The 17,346-nt window shown below is 48.7% G+C and overlaps 7 protein-coding genes across 7 annotated transcripts; 4 read left to right on the forward strand and 3 right to left on the reverse strand.

Moving 5' to 3' along the window:
* Positions 1–148: 148 nt before the first annotated feature.
* UREG_04436 (uncharacterized protein) lies at positions 149–2,455 on the reverse strand (the record flags this gene model as incomplete). Its single annotated transcript, XM_002544873.1, has 4 exons — positions 149–227; positions 285–1,182; positions 1,236–1,872; positions 1,937–2,455. The coding sequence occupies 4 exons, from the start codon at positions 2,453–2,455 to the stop codon at positions 149–151; spliced, it is 2,133 nt and encodes a 710-aa protein (XP_002544919.1).
* Positions 2,456–4,213: 1,758 nt separating this feature from the next.
* Positions 4,214–5,748, forward strand: UREG_04437 (uncharacterized protein; the record flags this gene model as incomplete). Its single annotated transcript, XM_002544874.1, has 3 exons — positions 4,214–4,251; positions 4,301–5,090; positions 5,254–5,748. The coding sequence occupies 3 exons, from the start codon at positions 4,214–4,216 to the stop codon at positions 5,746–5,748; spliced, it is 1,323 nt and encodes a 440-aa protein (XP_002544920.1).
* Positions 5,749–6,382: 634 nt separating this feature from the next.
* On the reverse strand, positions 6,383–9,866 carry UREG_04438 (uncharacterized protein; the record flags this gene model as incomplete). Its single annotated transcript, XM_002544875.1, has 2 exons — positions 6,383–7,014; positions 7,070–9,866. The coding sequence occupies 2 exons, from the start codon at positions 9,864–9,866 to the stop codon at positions 6,383–6,385; spliced, it is 3,429 nt and encodes a 1,142-aa protein (XP_002544921.1).
* A 554-nt stretch (positions 9,867–10,420) lies between these two features.
* UREG_04439 (uncharacterized protein) lies at positions 10,421–10,588 on the forward strand (the record flags this gene model as incomplete). Its single annotated transcript, XM_002544876.1, has 1 exon — positions 10,421–10,588. One exon carries the CDS (start codon positions 10,421–10,423, stop codon positions 10,586–10,588), a length of 168 nt encoding a protein of 55 aa, XP_002544922.1.
* Positions 10,589–11,522: 934 nt separating this feature from the next.
* UREG_04440 (60S ribosomal protein L5) lies at positions 11,523–12,661 on the reverse strand (the record flags this gene model as incomplete). Its single annotated transcript, XM_002544877.1, has 3 exons — positions 11,523–12,381; positions 12,435–12,460; positions 12,659–12,661. 3 exons carry the CDS (start codon positions 12,659–12,661, stop codon positions 11,523–11,525), a joined length of 888 nt encoding a protein of 295 aa, XP_002544923.1.
* Positions 12,662–14,015: 1,354 nt separating this feature from the next.
* UREG_04441 (uncharacterized protein) lies at positions 14,016–15,196 on the forward strand (the record flags this gene model as incomplete). Its single annotated transcript, XM_002544878.1, has 4 exons — positions 14,016–14,021; positions 14,216–14,526; positions 14,690–14,818; positions 14,890–15,196. 4 exons carry the CDS (start codon positions 14,016–14,018, stop codon positions 15,194–15,196), a joined length of 753 nt encoding a protein of 250 aa, XP_002544924.1.
* Positions 15,197–15,863: 667 nt separating this feature from the next.
* On the forward strand, positions 15,864–17,297 carry UREG_04442 (uncharacterized protein; the record flags this gene model as incomplete). The annotated part of the gene is made up of 3 exons (XM_002544879.1): positions 15,864–16,535; positions 16,607–16,667; positions 16,723–17,297. 3 exons carry the CDS (start codon positions 15,864–15,866, stop codon positions 17,295–17,297), a joined length of 1,308 nt encoding a protein of 435 aa, XP_002544925.1.
* Positions 17,298–17,346: the final 49 nt, after the last annotated feature.

A 17,346-nucleotide genomic window follows, 5' to 3' on the forward strand; every position in this document is an offset into this window, starting at 1 on the left:
AGCTTCTCGGTAATGGTTAGTTGATAAAGAAAATTGATTTACAAAGTATTTTCAGAGTCTACCATATTTAACACTCCTTTATCACTAGGGAACGTTGGGCTCCCTTTCCGAGGTTCAGTCGATAAGGCTATCTTTCAAACTTTGTTAATTATGCCGTGGTGAGCTCTGCAATTCGTTTTTCAATCTCTGGGACCGCGCGTAGCTCGAGATCAATTTCCTCTTTTTCACTGTTAAGAGCAGGTTAGCAAGAATGACCCGGCTACTCTCAATTTTAAGAAACTTACTTCTCAAGCTTCAGCCTTTTTTCCCAATCCAGGCCAGTAAAAACATAGTGCCCCTGCCCATCAAATTGCAAAATGTTCTTGTGATATTTCCATAAGCTCCGTCGATGGGATACAGTCATCAAAGTAACTCCCAGCCGTTTTGCGGTCTCATACATGACCTTCTCAATCTCAAGCGTGACGGACGAGGTGCACTCATCTAGGATCGCGTACTTCGGTTTATGATAGAATAATCGAGCCATGGCAATTCGCTGCTGCAGCCCACCCGAGAGGACATCACGCCATTCCTCCTCCGCGTCCCAACCGCCGGGTCTATCAACTATAGACGAAACTTCAAGGATGGACAAAATGTCATAAAGGTCCGAATCGGTAACCCCTTTGTCATGCATTTCTTTCACGCCATCTGGGTAAATAACCTGTTGACGCAGGGTGCCACGTGACAGATAGGGGCGTTGAGGTATATAGAAAATCTGGTCAAATGCAGGCTTTTTCACAGTTCCTCCATATACAGGCCATAAACCACCGAGGATCCGGAACAATGATGATTTGCCACATCCATTTGGCCCCACGATAAGGAGATGTTCGCCCGAGTGGACCGTAAAAGACAGCTGCTCGACGAGAATGTCACCATTTGGCGAAATGATGGGGACATCCGTGAATTCAATGGAATCGCTCTCGGATATTGTACCCCGCTTGCTTAGAACTGCCGCATGACCCTCAGTGGCTGCCGAAGAAACTAGCTTCTTTTCAAACCTGCCGTTTGATATATCGTCCATAACTTCGAGAAGGGAGGTAACACGGGCAGTGTGGCCTGCTAATTGAGAAATCTCTTTGTAGGAAAACATCACGCGGCCAAAGGCATCAGAAGATGAAAGTAGCATTCGCCGATTGGTGACGAAACCTGGGCAGGAAATAAGTAAGACAAGCAAAAGAGGTGACTTTGGACGGACTTACTTTCAGTACGATCGCCCATTGTAGATGAAACTTGGTCAGGTATCTTAAAAAAAACGGGAACGCTGCAGAGTACCAACCCCAAAGCCCCCCAGAAATATTTAATCACGAAATCCTCCATAAACCCGTGATACAATCTCCTCCGCAAAATTCGGTTAACATGCTTTATCAATGTAAAATATCCCTTGTCTAAAGTGTCTTTTTCCGACTCATGGCCATGGTACAAGGCAATTTCTTCGCTATAATCGATTAGTCGAGTGTGTTGGAAGCGAAATTCTCCCTCCAGCTTAGCTTCATCGGCAACATATTTGCCAAACGGCGGCGTCAGAGCTCTCATAACGTTTGCGGATAACTGGACCAGAAGCGACATGATAAAAAGGCCTTCTCCACCGACGCTTTTGGAAAGAGAATAATTATATATAGCCATGTCGAGAATCGGTTTCGCTAAATTCGAGTATAGCTCCGCAAGGCTGTTAGAAAAACGTGCAACATCAACCGTGACGAGCTGATCGGGATTCTTTATTCGATCGTCAAGCGCAGATATCGTATAGAAAGTCATGTTCTCCAGGTATTGATTCTGTACATAGTCGGTCAAACGCTTCCTGAATTGGAGGGCAAGCTGGCACTGGTGGTATGATAGCTATTCATAAAGCCATAGATTAGCGCTCCCTTCTAGTTGAAACCTATTTCCTAGGTCATCATACCATAGAATTGGTGAATGTTGCGGGGACCGCCACCGTCATCCACCAAAACAGGCCCAGTAGGAACTCTCGTCCCTTCCCCCTAACCAGACTGCTAACGAGTTTTCCATCAAGCTCAGCAACGTACAAGCTCAGGAGAGTACGGAGGACGAGGAAAACGGAATGACTGAGAAGCAGCCTGAACTCTTTGGTTTTCCAACCAGGAATCACAATTCGAAGTAGTCGCACTAGATTTCTCAAAAACTCCCTATTTAGCCCGATCTTCTTTCTAGGCGCACTTTCTTGATCGTTAATATTGTTTCTTTCAAAGCTCTTTGTACCGGGCCGCCCCCGGATGTCCACCTGCTGAGAAGCCCTTTGCTCCGAGATAGCATTATGTATACGTTTGATGAGGGCGAGAAACAGAGTTAAGTAGACTCCACGAGATATCGACTTTCGATGTTGAAGATATTTGCTGGTGAGTTGAGAGAATAAGCGTCTAATTGCGCGCTCGGCGAGGACGGGTTTGGACTGCAAGACCATGTTGAACGGTAGGCTGCAGTTTATGGTAAGACAAAGGGATCGGGATCGCAGCGGACTCTGTTACCGGGTTCGTTTGTTAAATGCGCGCTGGTCCAACGAAAGCCTCATCAACGGTTTATCATCGATATAACAACGAGAAAAAGGGATCGCTATGCATTCGGCTTCTAGACCACCACAACTATATCACTCAAGGAATCATATCATAGAATGAACTTCCGACGGATAGTCAGGGCGCATGACAGCAAAATATCCATCCGTATTTTGAGATGAGGCGGGTGCTCATCATTCCAACTTGACGTTGATTGCTTCGAAACCGTGAACTAGCATGTGAAGCTGATATCATTTTCCCTTTTCGGCTGAACCGAGGATGGCCGATCACCAGCCACGCTGACATAAGCTGAAGCTGCCCAACGCCACAGCAGTGGCTTGAGATGGAGCCCCTGACCCCAGACCTTATGTAAGCCGCTTGGACGACTTCTCATGGTTATTCCTGGGCTGGAGCACCGTTGTTTGACATTGCTATAGAACATTATCCTGCTTCTACAGTATGGCGCTTAACATGGATGGCACTGGTCACATTCCTCAGCTCAGGTATTTTCAATGACCATCAACATCGGCCCGTTAGGAAGCCTTAGATGCAAGAAGCCGGCATCAGATTGTCCGCAAAGGCTGCGCGATATAGAACCGTATTTTATATCAATGGCGCCTCTTTTCCTTTTTCTCATGTCTGTTTGAACTCTTGCTTTCCGCTGGTTTCTAGCAGTGTAGGCTTGATATTGCTTTATGTTTGCAGTCTCAGACAATGCTGGATAAAGATCCCTTTATCTTCATGGATTAGTGCAGCCAGCTCTAGGGATACTGGAGATTGCCAATGCTTTCTGGGCTGTTCCTGTTTCTCTGCTTGCAAAGATATAAATATCCCTTTACTGGCACTTATCATTGCAACATCAGGAGCCCAAATGACTCTGCATTCTGAGCCACAGTCAGTGTTCTCAGCTTATATAACCTTTCTCTGCACTCCATGTGTTTGTAAACAATGGACTTATATCTCTGGAAGCCTATATCTCACGCGAATGTCCTCTTTGTCACGTGCTGCACAAATATATATTCGCACAGAACCTGCTTGATATTTTCATTTCATGCTCTGTTGCCATGCCTCTATTCTCTCAGGAAGATTTCAATCCCTTCAATCTTGCTAGAGAAATCAACTTTAGTTCATCATTGTGAGCCTCTTTAGTTGTTACAGGCTTCATTTGCTCTTCAATTGATCAGTCTACCGCAACGGCGCAAGTTCACTGTTCTGGAAATGCCTTTTCCAAATCTTCCTGTCAGTGTATTGAAGCCATCTTGGATCAAGTAAGGTCTTTATCCCTTCCAATCCATAATTTGAACTGACCAGGACCTACCTGTTGCTCCTAGCTTGAACAATCAGATTTGGTTACCCTTACCCAAGTCTCCAGATTGTTCAATGCTTTCATAATCCCTCGCTTATATTCTCATATGGTACTCAAACTTGATTCGATTGAGGATGCGTCTTGCAAAGGAGAAGCTCCAAACTATGAAGTCTGGTTAGAGGCTCTTCAAGGTCTTGCATACAACACTCAGAATCAATGTTTGAGTATACAGAAACTCACTATATGCGGTGAATTTGCTTTCGGAGAGAATAAATCAAAGGATATCAGCACCCATGCGATATTCTGTTCTAGGTCGCTTAATATTCAAGCTCCTATATCCTCCCTTGTGAATACTTTGTTGGAAATGTCACTTCCCCGGATGTCCCGTCTGGGTGATATCGAGTAAGTTTCCCTTCATCCAAATTGGACATGACGCTAACTTCCTTCGTAGATGGCTTTCAGGATTTCGTCCCTCGAAAAGACTTCTTGATTCATTAGCTCGGTGCCCATTAGAGACTTTAACCCTGAATGCTGGCTTGATGCTAGGTTATCATAGCCAAGCAGACGTACACCTCCATGAAAGCTTTGAATTTTCAAAGTTCGATTGGAACAGAATCCAGGCCCTTCACCTTTTTAACCTCAATGACTCGGAAAGTGTCAGGTTGATTTCTCGTGTAATTCGTCACGCAGGGGATCAACTCAAAGACCTGAAACTTCACTTTTCTCTACCATTCCCTCGAGATAGCGAAGTCCCAAACACCTTTCAATACGCTGCCATTGCTCCGGTCTTCGATGAACTCAGCCAAGGTTTACAGCCAAAACAGCTCGAAACTCTGGGTATATATGAGTGTGGTGAAGTCAACCTCGCGTCCCTCTTTGATGTTTTCGATTTCTCGACCATCAAACACTTTATTTTTATGCCGCAATGCAGCCATTATGAAGTTCCTTCTTTAGTGTGGAGTGAACTGCAAAAGCGAGAAGTCAGCTTCGAGACTGTGATGGTGGATGAGGAAGGTGAAGGGATGCTTGCTTGCTTGTCATCTTTCAAAGGCCTGCGTCAGCTGTTCGTTCAATACATCACAACGAATTTTGAAATTGCACCATTGTGTGCACGGAATTGGGGCTCTTTAAAGACTGTCTTCCTACCCCATGGGCAAGATTCAATGCCGGATGTGGAAATTCTCTTGAACAATTGTGAATGTCTTCAGGAGCTCGGAGTGACTCTATACACATCAAGTATGGTGAGTGAAGTTCACTTCAGAAGTCACCCCAGGGTGCAAGAAGCATGCGCTTAGTCGTCTCATGTGTGTGCTTAGTCGTTGAATCACATGCAACGACTAAGCAATGGTGCTGCTGTTCCTGCTATAAAAGGGTCCAAAAGCTAACTCTCTCCTCACTTTCCAGCATCAACTCTTCAAACTCCTTGACCAAACCCGTACCCTAAAGTCATTATACTTCTATACAAGTTGTATACGACCAAACCTCCCTGGCACCGGGCCGGAAATATCTCCGAAGACCTTCATCAAACGGTTCGTGGATTACTTTGCTCGCGGGCAACGTCGCCGACGCCCGCAAAACTTCTCCTTCTTCTACCACAACCTCAAGAGGGTTTCTTTCCACGACGCCTTATGGGCGATGATGCCAACCTGCGACAACTCCGTCGACGGGTCGTTGTTCGACTATATCAGTCGAAACAACCACCCGAAGAAGATCCCAATTCACGACACGGAAATCATCAGCACAGTCAAAGCTGCGAACCAGCTTGTGCTGAGTGAGTTGAGAGGAAAGGGAGTGGCGTTGGTGCCAGTTCGGGTACCATGGAGCAGGCATAGGGGTGATAAGACCCTCGAAAGGCTTATCGACTACCTCATTACGAGCCATCCAGGGAGGGCCGCATAACCCTACGCCCAGTCAAACAGATTCGTGGAGCCGCGGCTGCGATACTAAGCCGGCGAAAGGAGAGACGATGGGAGACTTTGATATGGCATTTTAAGGGCCATGCGTTCGGGCGTTTGTGGCGAAGGTGGAGGGTCGGTGGTTAAAGGCTGGAATGATAACTCAACACTTGCTTGAGGGGGGAAGCTAGGGGCGTTTCTATGGGATTTCAAGGTGTCTGCTTTTCTGTTTTTCGACCTGCTTACATCTGTCCTTTCACTTCTTTCTTTAATGGTTTGTTTGTGTGCTTAAGCACATACAGTGACGAGACCACGAATGACGAGATATGTACGAATAAGAAAGGGAAAGTTTGATCTGGGTTAAGGACACATTATTGGGCAGTAATACCCATATGGATCAAACATGAACATTCTCAAAATCAGCCGCCGGAAGCGCAAACCAAAAAGGGCTGGCACATACAAAGTAGCGCCGTAGAAAGGCCATTGTATGTGTATCAATTAACAAGCAAGAGGAAGGGAACAAATACCCAAAGCAGTCAATCGCACTAAAGCTGTCATAAATCATCTTACATATCCTGCAAATCCCAAAAAAGCCCAATCTTGGAAAAGCACGGAGAAAAGCGTAATCAGTTCATCCTTTACTCCCCAGGATTCCTTAAACCCGCATTAATCAACGCTACTATCTGACTCTCCTTGAACTCCGCAAGCGCATCGGGATCTTGCTTCTGCAGCTCTACCAAGTCCTCCAAGCTTGAAGGCCCTAACCCTTGCAGAGTTTTCTGCATATCCGGGTCCTCGCGTAAACACAGCTCGAATTGTGAATCTGATTCACTGCTGCGAAGCCGCTCAAGTTTCTTGCGCAACTCTGCAATGTCTGGGGGAGGTGATTGCGAGATATCTTCGCTATTATCTAGCTCGGATTGAAGCATGTCGTGGCTTAATCGCTGGCCCAGGCGAAGCACACGGCCTTCTTCGGAGGTCAGGGCTCGAGAATGTAGTGACGTGTTTGAACTCGTACGGGATAGACGGACGGCGTAGCGCTCTTGCTCGTCTTGCCCAACTGGGCCATTCTCTGGGCTTTGGCTTAACTCGACTGTTTCATCGACGTCGGAGTTTTTATCAGCCTGGTCGGCGGAGTGGACGGAGAATTCTAGAGCGGAATTCGCATCAGTAGTTGAATCTGTCCCTGCGGGAAGACGTGTATCCGGAAACTCGTCTTCAAATCGTTGGATCATCCTTTGTAGTGTAACATCAAGGAATTGTAACCGTCCTATTAAATATTTGGTTAGCTTGACCGTTATGGCTTTCAGGGCGTGCGAACATACGGTAATTGAGATCATTGCCGGCCTTATCTTCGCGGACAAGGGCCGGCTGCAACCGTACGCGTATCCTTCTCGCCGCATTAAGCAGATTCTTCGACATATCACGTGGCTTCTTATTGACGGGTACATGGCTGAGACGACGGAGCGGCGTTGACGCGCCGCTGGGTGGTAAAGATTGATCACCAGCGATTTCCGTTCCACCATAATCTCGATTTCCCAAACAAACCCCCAGGGCTTTCACGACACCAGTGCCTCCAATTACATAGTCTTCATCTGGCGCGAGAGCGTCGCCCTCAGCGATACTATCCACCTCCTCATTATCAGCCGGACCGACAAGATGGGCAAGGACATCTGGTATTGGAACAACATCCTTCTCGGAAGCTTGGCCATCTGTCGGGGTTGATAACTGCTCCGCAAGTTCGCCTCTCTCAAGGTTGCGGAGAGAGTAAGCGACAATCTGCGACGCTAACGCTTTAACAATTTCATTATTGTCTGCTGTTGGTACATCAATGTCCACGGCAATCAGGGTTTTCGAGACTCTGACAGCGGCCATGAAGGATGCGTAAAGTGCACAAGCCTCCTCTTGCATGGCTGCGTCTTTAGCTGCAGCCAACGCTTCGATTTCTGAATTCTCAAGTACATTGATGTGGCAAAGCTTCGGGCAGTCAGGCAATATCTCAGCCAGAGCTATGGCTTTCTCCGATGTGAGATCAACGTCAGCAAGGTGTACGCGTCGTAGCTCGGCAAACTTGGGTAGATATCGTCGCAAAACGGCAAGGGAATCCGGCTGTACGGTGAACAGCCCTTGGTTGTGAGATAAATCGACAAACCGAAAATTAGGCAGCACTATCAACGCATGGAGCAGGTTAGAGAGCGACTTAGGGACGAGAGAGCAATCCGCCAAACTGAGTGCGGTAAGCGGGAATGTCTTTTGGATCGCAGCTATGAGGAGTTCCAAATGGTCATTCAATTCATTGCCGCCCAAATCCAGTCCTTCGCAAGACCCGGCGTTAAAATATTGAATAACGTGCTCGAATCCTTCCCTCGTCAAGTTATTGTTTGCAAGGCCAAATCTTCGCAGTCCTATAGACTTTGCAGCATTGCATATTTTCGCCAAATCTTCCGTTGACGGGTAACATTCACTCAAAACCAGCTCCTCCAAACGGTTTCCTGCAAGTCTTTCTGACAACGCACTAGAAAACACGTTTGCAATATTTGCAGGTTGTATAGGAGGTTTGGTCAGCGAGGTTGGGCTATTTGTTGGCGGTGGAGGTGATGGGAAGGGGACTCCAGAGAGGTCAATCCCTTTGAGCGAGCGCGACATATGGAGGAAAAGGCTGATATGGCGCCAGCCTTCCGGTCCAATTTTGGGGTTATCTTTTAACGACAGTTTTTCGATAGCGCCGAACTTCTCTTCATTCACTAGCTTGTCGGCATTCTTACTGCGTCTAGTGCCTCTTGCAACTCTGGCGGCGGCGACCGTCTTCGTGGACAACAGGCCAGCAAGAATAACTCGCACAGCTTCATCAGTTAGTCCACAATTTTGCAATATCAGTTTGCGAACTGGCACAATTGCGAGCCAATCGCTAAAAGTAACAATATCTTGAAAGGACATCATGAATCCGGTGAGATCCAGAACCCCGACCGTGCCTGGAGATTCCGCGAGTGCAGACGACGGGGATGAAATTTGCTCCACAAGCTTTTTCAGTATACCTGTCTCACGCAACTGGCAACAGCGACGATATATCCGCACCGGATCAATAGTAGGTTGATCTTGGCCACGCTGAAATCGATGTGGTGACGAAGATTTGGTTGGATCGTCCATATCGAAGTGAATGGGAACGCTGCCATTCTCCTCCGCCAGTCGCCGTTTTCGTTCCTTTCGCTCTTTACGCTCTTCCTCTGACTTTTTCTTTTTCTCTTGTTTCCTTGTCATTTCCTTGCCCGGTGCTTTACTTCCATTTGCATCCTGAGGCGGAGCAGTGCCATTCATTCCAGTTAAAGACGGTGAAGTTGGAGGATGGTGAGCAGCCTTAAGGGCAGCGCCTTCGGCCTTTTCTGCTGTCTTCGGCTCCTGCTTTTGAGTGGCTCTGGACTTGAGATCGTCATCAGAGTCAGATCGGCGAGAAACTCCAGCAATTTCAACATCGACGCAAAACGCAACTCGACGGAGTTTTGCTTGGTTTAGTTCTGGGATCTTGCACCTATCGCGCTCGCGATCGATATTCATAACTCGACGTTCACAAATGCCTCCCCCTGGTGTGCCAGTCATCCGGCCCAACCCACTACCACCCGAGGCTAGTTTACGAAGCGCATTGTGGAAAAACGAGGGATTCTTTGGTGACTGGGAGCCAAACGGGCTCGATTGACTGTCCTTCTCGCTATCCTTTGGTGAGTATGCCGCCCCAAACGGGTTCGGCAGTTCTGAGCGGGTATTCTGTGGGGGTTGTGATCTGGAATGGTTGACAGCCTCTTTTACATGGCTTTGCGACGGAGGCGTGGAGCCGGAGCTGAACTTTGAGCTCAAATTTGATATCCATGAGTTTCGTCTCGAGGGAGGATTCGGCCTCGAAGATTTATTCGCAATCGGAATCGGAGTTGAGGATTGCGGTGGTGACGGCTTAGCCTCTGTTGGACCTTGAGCGTTCCTTTTCGCTTTAGAGGGCTGATGAACGTTGACTGATGGGCTTTTAGATGTCGAACTAGGAGATGCACCGCTCTTCTGCTCGTCCTTCTGGGGCGGTTTTGGACTCGCCTCGGTGACCGGGTTCGGTGGCGCAACATTGCGCTTGGGGGACATTCTGGAGGGAGCAGACTTTGTTCGGACGAGATGATCTATAAGAAGAAGATGATTCGGATCAGTACTGTCAAGAAGTGATTATGCTTCGCAGGACTTTCGGCGTGTTTTGCATTGATGCTGAGGACCGAGTAACCAAACTCAAGGCTCTGGGAAGCATCGCAGGCTGGAACCGCAACACCAACGTCTCCCCAGGGGAAGATTATATACCTTTTTGGGAGTGGTGCAACCAGCTCACGTCCACGGTATCCGCGCCCTCCATATTCGCTTTCACTTTCTCCATGTAGCCACAGGTACGAATAGATCCTCAAAAGGACGAAATCCCTTCTGGCGGATTCGTCGACACCGGTGATGAGCCGTCGAAGTCCCCAAGGGAATTAACAAGCGGTCAGGCTGGAGGGGCCTTGATGGGAATGGCAAACACGGGTAAGCTCAGCGGGACCGCAAATATCCTGTCATGACTAAAGTAGAGAGGCTATCCATCGCAAATAACAGGCGGCGCAACGGTTCGCAGACATTATGTTGAGCTCGCTAGGATTCTCTTGGATGAAGAAACGATGCCTCTGCGCGGATCTCGGTGGTGGGAGGGAGTGCTGTGGCTGAGGGAGGATACCACAGCGGTTCAGATGGAAAGCGAAGGACGCCGCAACAAATCCTCCTCGAAGAAGTTTACCTTTGTGAAAGCTTCTTTTCTCTTCAAGCTAAAGACGTTCTTTGACGCTTAATAAGTCGATTACATGCTGCAAGTGGCACAGACAAGGAACCAGCGGAATGCAGTGCTGGTTGGTGGAATTTTCTTCGAACAACTGCGAGCCATGGATGAGCGAACCCTGTGGCTGCATTTCTGCTCAGCTTGGAGGCGGGCGTGACCGGAATGACGAAGTCTTGGCCGCGGCAAGATCAACGGCGCAGGGAAAAGTTTCATTATAAGATCAGAAGGATTCTTTCTTGCTGTGATTCTCCGCTGCTGCAGCGTCAATCATCACCCAGTCCAGGCATTCGTCCCTACATACACTCCCTGTGCTGGATGATCTTCTTTCTTCCTTGAGACAAGAATACAGCCGCGTTAAATCCCAAGCAGCTATAAGGATGATGTAATGATACGCTAGTCTGGATTCGGTTTAGTGGGCTGCCAAGACACATATTGACGCTTACACGAAATCTGATTGGCCCGAAACCCCGCCCAAACCATCCCGCGCTAGTTCGGTTGGCGAAACGGTCAACCAGAAGGACATGGATGAACGGATCAGCTTGCTCCTTTTTCTCGGGAAATATGCATCTGCGAAGCTCATTGCCGGTCAAAGTACGGAGTACTTGAGACTACGGAGTTTCTGATATGGAGTAATTAACTTGGAAAGCTTTGCACGGTGTTGGCTTATCATCAGAGAGAGATACAAGAGACTTAGACCGGAACGAACGAATGCAGCGAAATTTCTTTTTTAACCCTTCGCTTGGAAGACGCGGTGACATTATTCATTTCCTGTGACCTGAACCCATCGCTGAAACTCCGTGTAAAACAATACATAGCCCATCTCATCCCAATGCAGCCCCTACTGATGGAAGTCGCGCCAAGTCGTTGCAGATATTGGTGTGTTTTTTTTTCAATTGTTTGATTTATTGTAATCGAGGGAAGCGCGAGAATTGACATGTGTTTTCCATTTATGCCAACTCCCGGATCTTCTCCTGGACACGAGCCATTCTCTCCTCGCGAGAGAGTTTCTTGGACCTGTATTTCAAGCTCTCGGCCTTCCATTCTTCCTTGCTCTTCTTAGGACCGGCTTCCTCATCCTTCTTGAATGGATCCTCGCGGATGGCCTTGTGGGCTTCGGTGTACATATCCTCAAGCTCACCAGCCTCGAACTCGTTGTCAATGTACTTCTGGAACTGACTCTTGTAGCGTTCCTCGTCGTCATCAGCAAGACCCTCCATGTACTCAGCAACGTGTCCACCAAAGATGTATTTGCGGAGAACTTCGGCGTCGAGCTCCTTGGTTTCAATATCGTAACCAGGGAAGCGGTTCTCGGAGTGAGGAACAAGAATGCCACCGTCAGAGGCACCCTTCATCGCGGCAAAGACACGGGCACCAGTCGAAGTGCGATGGAGACCAACGTCAAGGAAGGCCTTGAATGGACGACGGCTTCCCTCATCTGTCTCGGCGGCTTCGGTGAGGGAGAATTCGCCTTCTGGCTCCTCGACACCAACAAAGTCCTCGTCCAAGCCAAGCTTCTTCAGGGTGCGGCGGGCAAGGAGGAGGCCGGTAGCGTAAGCAGCGGACCAGTTGGTAAGACCGTTCTTGATTCCGTAGCGCTTGAGTTCGTGGGCGTAAGCACTGCAGATGACCTTGTCACCGTCGATTTCAGACGTGACAATCTGAGTGATGATATCGCGGTTGGTGAAGCGGACGACGAGGCGATACTTGGGCGAGTTGTACTTGTTCTTCGCCTGGGTGATCAATCGCTTACGGGCATAGTAGTCGGTTTTACCCTGACGACGGCGCTTGAACTTGGTTTGGTAGCGGCTGTGAATTTATTAGTGACAGGTCCATGGAGAGGTATTTAGCGAGGAACTCACCTGTAGTAAGCGCTGTTCTTGACAAGCTTGGTGAAAGGCTAGACGAACAAGAGATCGCGAGTCAGCAATTTGCGCTTCAGGTAGCTTGATCCCCTTTCTCCGAAGCATCTTGCAAGGACTCGTTTGCCGCATGTTGTGTTTCCACAGATTTGGCGGGGAACGGAGAGGCTCTCAATGGAGGGACGAAATTGAGGCAGAAGCCATGACTAGCGAACTCGACTTACCATCTTGCCGGTCGTATGCTACCCGTTGATTTGGCGAAATCTGCTTGCCTGACGTTGGTCGATTGATGAGGGAGAGGAAGGGAGGCGTTGGTGGTGGGAATTTCGACTCTTTTTGTGGGCGAACTTTTCGCTAAACTGCCCAAAGCTGCTTTTGGAACAGGGTTGGCGACGACCAAAACGAAACAACTCTTGCATGCAGACAGTTGCCCGACAGAGGAGAAACTTGAATTCTTTTCTATTATATATTTTTTAATTGATTTTTTTTCTGTACTTATAAGAAGGACGAACTAAGCTCTACAGCTTTGCTTTATTCGAATCCTCCAGTAATTTCAAGCCTGTGTACCGCTCCAATTCCCTGACGGCATTGTCCGTCTTGCCCAAATCCACCTTGATCGTCTTCATGCCTGCTTTCTTCGCCCATTTCAAGTTGATGCCGATATCGTCCAGGAACACTACGTCTCCCGGTGCAATCCCGTCCATACCCCTCTTTTCCGCCGCCTCTCTCATACTCTTCATTGCAAGCTCATATATCCTAGGATCTGGCTTCCTCAACCCGCAATGCGCGCTGGAAATGAAGAAATCAAACATCTTCTTAACTTCATGTGTTGCCGACCTCTTACTGTACGGATGATCCTCTGGCAGAATAGTTGTGTTCGATAACGCGCCGAGGATAAACTGTCCTGATTCCTTGAGCTTCTTGAGAGCGGGGTACATAAAAGGATCCGGCTCGCGTGATACGCGCATCATCTCCCAAAACATATATTCTGCGTCTACCTTAGGCAGCGGGAGATGAGCGGACGAGGTCGTCGACGACGGCGACGATGTCTGCGGGTTCTTCTTTTTCAGCTGTTCATGGAAAGCCTCCCAAAGATTTTGGTGCTGGAAATCGCGATTAAATTCGGCGAAGAAATTGGCGTCTAGTTTCATTTCTCCTCTCTCAATCCGGTGCCATGCGCCATTTGGAGATGTATGTTGGATAGCGTAAGTTTTATCCAGCCAACAGAGTATATTGTTTGCGATTTTCGTAATCCAGGATCGCTTGAAACGGGGAGACAACCTATCAATGCAATATATTAGCATAGTCCTAACTGTGCTGCCAGTCTTCGCAAAGTATCAACGTACGCAGACCCCTCCGATATCGAAAAGCAGCCCGATTGGGCGGTTGTTGGCAGCCATTCCTTTAGATGTCTGATATTTAGACAGAAGCGAAGGATCTTTCTGGTTTGAATTAGCAATTAAAAGCCAACCCAGGCAAAAGCGGTTGCTATGGGTAGTGATTTATCGCCTGAAACTGAGCTGTAAGATAAAGCCCAAGTTTGCCGAGGTTAGCTCTCAGGTAGTAGAAGAGGTAGCCATTATGGAGGTGTGTCGCCGAAATGCCGTGAATAATATTTCCAGAAGCGTTGCAAGCCGGGCTGCAGGGTTTTGCATGCCTCCTTTCATGACAAGATCCCAAGCTTCAGCCCATCAAACCGATAGTTATGGATGCTTCCTAAGAGACTTGCCTGCCGAAACATCGAGAAAAAGTGGTAGCCAGTTAGCTAACTAACTACCTAGGAATCTCAATTACGCCCCCCCCCAGCGCGACAGTTATATGATCACTGGTCTGTTTTGATGAATACCCAGAGGCAACGGGCTTTAGTGCAACCATGGACCGTTCGAAGACAATTGCCGAAATCAAAATGTCTTCCGTTCGGGATCAAATTCGGATATTATCAGCTTCTCTGGAGCCCTTCTGAGGATTGGAGGGACTACGGACCAGAAACGGAGAGTGATATTCCAGACAAAGTGGTTGATGGCGTGTTGCAAAAACGTAAGAGCAGAGTCCAAAGTCGAATTCAAAGATTACAAGTCTCATACGCCTCTCAGTAAGCACGGTGTTGGGGCAGCATCACCGCTCCGTATTTTCAACGCAGGCAGCCCATCATGTTTCGCAGCAGATTGAGCGATTGTACTTGAATGCGACCGATCCAGATTTTGGCGGGCGGAGCTCCGCTGATTCGGGAATAGAGAAAGGAGCTGACATGACAGTTACAGCGCAAGTAGTTTTCTCTTGGTTATAGCTCATGCGGTGATTCTGACCGATCGTGAATCCAGAAGTATCGAGAAGCTCCCCGACGACTGGACAGAGGAGAATGTTACCCCGGAATCTCTGGAACGGTACTTCTCCCGCACTCTCTCTCTTGTCCTGTTTCGGGATCACATATTCTGACGAGACCGTCCAGATACAGGCAATTCCACTCGCAACTTGTTGTGCTGAATGCTGAGCGGAATGAGCAGCGGAAGCGATTGGCTCAGTATATGCAATTGAGGACTTTGTTGGAACCATTCAACCAACCCCAAACAAATGTCCAACCAAACCTCGTCACCAAAGATGGTCAGTTGGCTGCAGAACTAGACCGAATGAGAATGCTTCTCGCAAAGGTCGCCGGCAAAGTCCAACAAATAGGCCAACAGCAAGGTGGTTTGCAGACCGAAAATTCTGTTCCGCAAGAAGATATGGATACGAAGTTAGCGAAGATCCTAGATATGACCTGAACCAGCCTACGCTACTGTTACCGTGGCCTGATTCCCAACAAATCGTCCGAGGGTTTTAATTCTCGGTCAATACCTCGTGTTCTGTACTATAGCATCAAAGATTCCTACTGGTCTATAGGGTCAGTCGAGCTGGTATCGCCAACCATGGTCAACCACCAGCCAGTGATTGACACCACTCGGGGGGTCTTCTCCACCTTCGGGCGTTCTGCAGGCAAGGGCCCTCTGAGCTGGTTTCGTGGAGGTCGAGAGTCTTCTAGAAGAAAGGAGTTTCGGATCTGCTCCTGCTGCGTTCCCCGCTGATGGGACAAGTAACGAGCTCTGGCACAGACTGCATACAGGGCCAGAGTGTGTATCTAGGCAAAGCACAGCATTCTAATTCAGGAAAATCCAAAACAAACGAGGCCATTGCATCAACAGGGAAACCGCACTGTAGCCGCCCAAACAGGCAGCGGGAGTGAACGCCCAAAGCGGGCAAATGTACAGTCAGCGACGCAGTGTGTGCCCTCATGTTAAATTCCTCACTTTTCTCGCTCTTCTCTTCCTCTCTGCAATCCTCCCTGTTCTTTGCACTGGCACCCAACCCTCATTCACAGTGCTTTCTCTTGCTTGCCCCTATTTCACAAGGCTCTTACATAACAAACTGTGGTTTCCGGCTCGGATTTACAGAATGTCCGAAGTCCAGGATGAGGGTGAGTGCAAGCTTGGCACCCTCTCTCACCAAAACAATCCATCACCTCACTTCTCTAGCAATAGACAATTCGTTAACCGCCAGTGTGCATCTCTCATAGCTTTCCCTGATTTCGACGCAGACGTTGCTGTGGAGTCATCCAACAGCTCAGTTGTGGGTGAGCCTATTCGCCGGCGCCATCGTCGTAACCGAGCGTCTGTCACTCAAGACGATCTCGAGCAGTTCCGCGCTGGTTATTGGGGCGTCACCCGCGAAGCGTTTCGTGACATCCAAGCTCAACGTGAAGCACAGGACCAGCTTCCTCTCCTCAATGCAGCACTAGCAAATCTGGCGATGTCGACTCCGAACAACGTAAACGCCCCTGTTACAGCTGCCGGCTCTGGACCCGGTTTTGCCAACCTCTACGAGAGCATCCCCTCCAACATGCCGAATATTCCGCGCCAAAACCAGGCCGCCCCTCCTGCCAGTCCCGCAGGTAGTCAGAACGGCGTGCCCGGGGCAATGGCGGGATTGGCCACCGGAATGCCGATGAATGCAGGTCAAGAAATGGATCTTAACTACGTGTACCAGATGATCACCGAGCTGAGTGAGCTCCTTGCCCACAATCGCGACACGACGAGGAACATCATCAGAGCGAGTGAGGAGATTGCTGTACGTCTTCACTCTTGATACCCCTCGCCCATTCTATTCCGTTTAATCAAGATCAATACTAAGTTGCACAGAGGCGCGCTGCTAACGAAGGCACCACTCCCAACCTCCAACAAGTTAACGGCGAAATCACGTGTAAGCACCCACTGACTGAAGACTTGAGGTGCAATTGGCACTAACTAGTCTTTAGCTGCTCGCATAGCAGATCTGGAGAACGAGGTAGCCAAGCAGAAGCGGGTCATCGATGTCCTCAAATATGAGCAAGTGGAAAACATGAAGTTGATCGCCGAATACGAGACCGCTGTGGGAACCATGACCGAACAGATTCGCACCTACTGCTGCAACGTCAACGATCACTTCCTTGCCCAGAAACGTCGTTACAATGGTCTCCTTCAGGAAGAAAAGGATGCACATCTGCAGAGCCGCCTGGAGCGTGACTATTGGCATGCTCAAACTTTGCGATGTGCTGAGATGATTCGCACCGCCTATCGTCTTCGTTGCGAGGAAGAAATTCTCCCGATCCGCGTCGTTTCCGGGCTTCAAAACGAGGTGCGCGCCCTTCGTAATGCATTGGGCTTGGACCCCGAAAAACCAGAAGAGGAATATGGCTGGGAGATTCTTAAGGACACCCCTCCTGGCGTTGATTATGGAACTGGATCTATACTCTCCGAGATGCATACATTGCTTTTATCAGTTCAATGGCGGCGTTTTAAGGTTTATGCCACATCAAGTAGATACCCCTGGAGCATGATTGGTCGGCGGTAATATGTGGTTCAGGCGCCAAGCGGCAGTTTACGAAGCTCGATTTCTGATT

The sequence above is a fragment of the Uncinocarpus reesii genome, genomic scaffold (genome assembly GCF_000003515.1).
Source record: "Uncinocarpus reesii 1704 scaffold_2 genomic scaffold, whole genome shotgun sequence".
Lineage (NCBI taxonomy): Eukaryota > Fungi > Ascomycota > Eurotiomycetes > Onygenales > Onygenaceae > Uncinocarpus > Uncinocarpus reesii.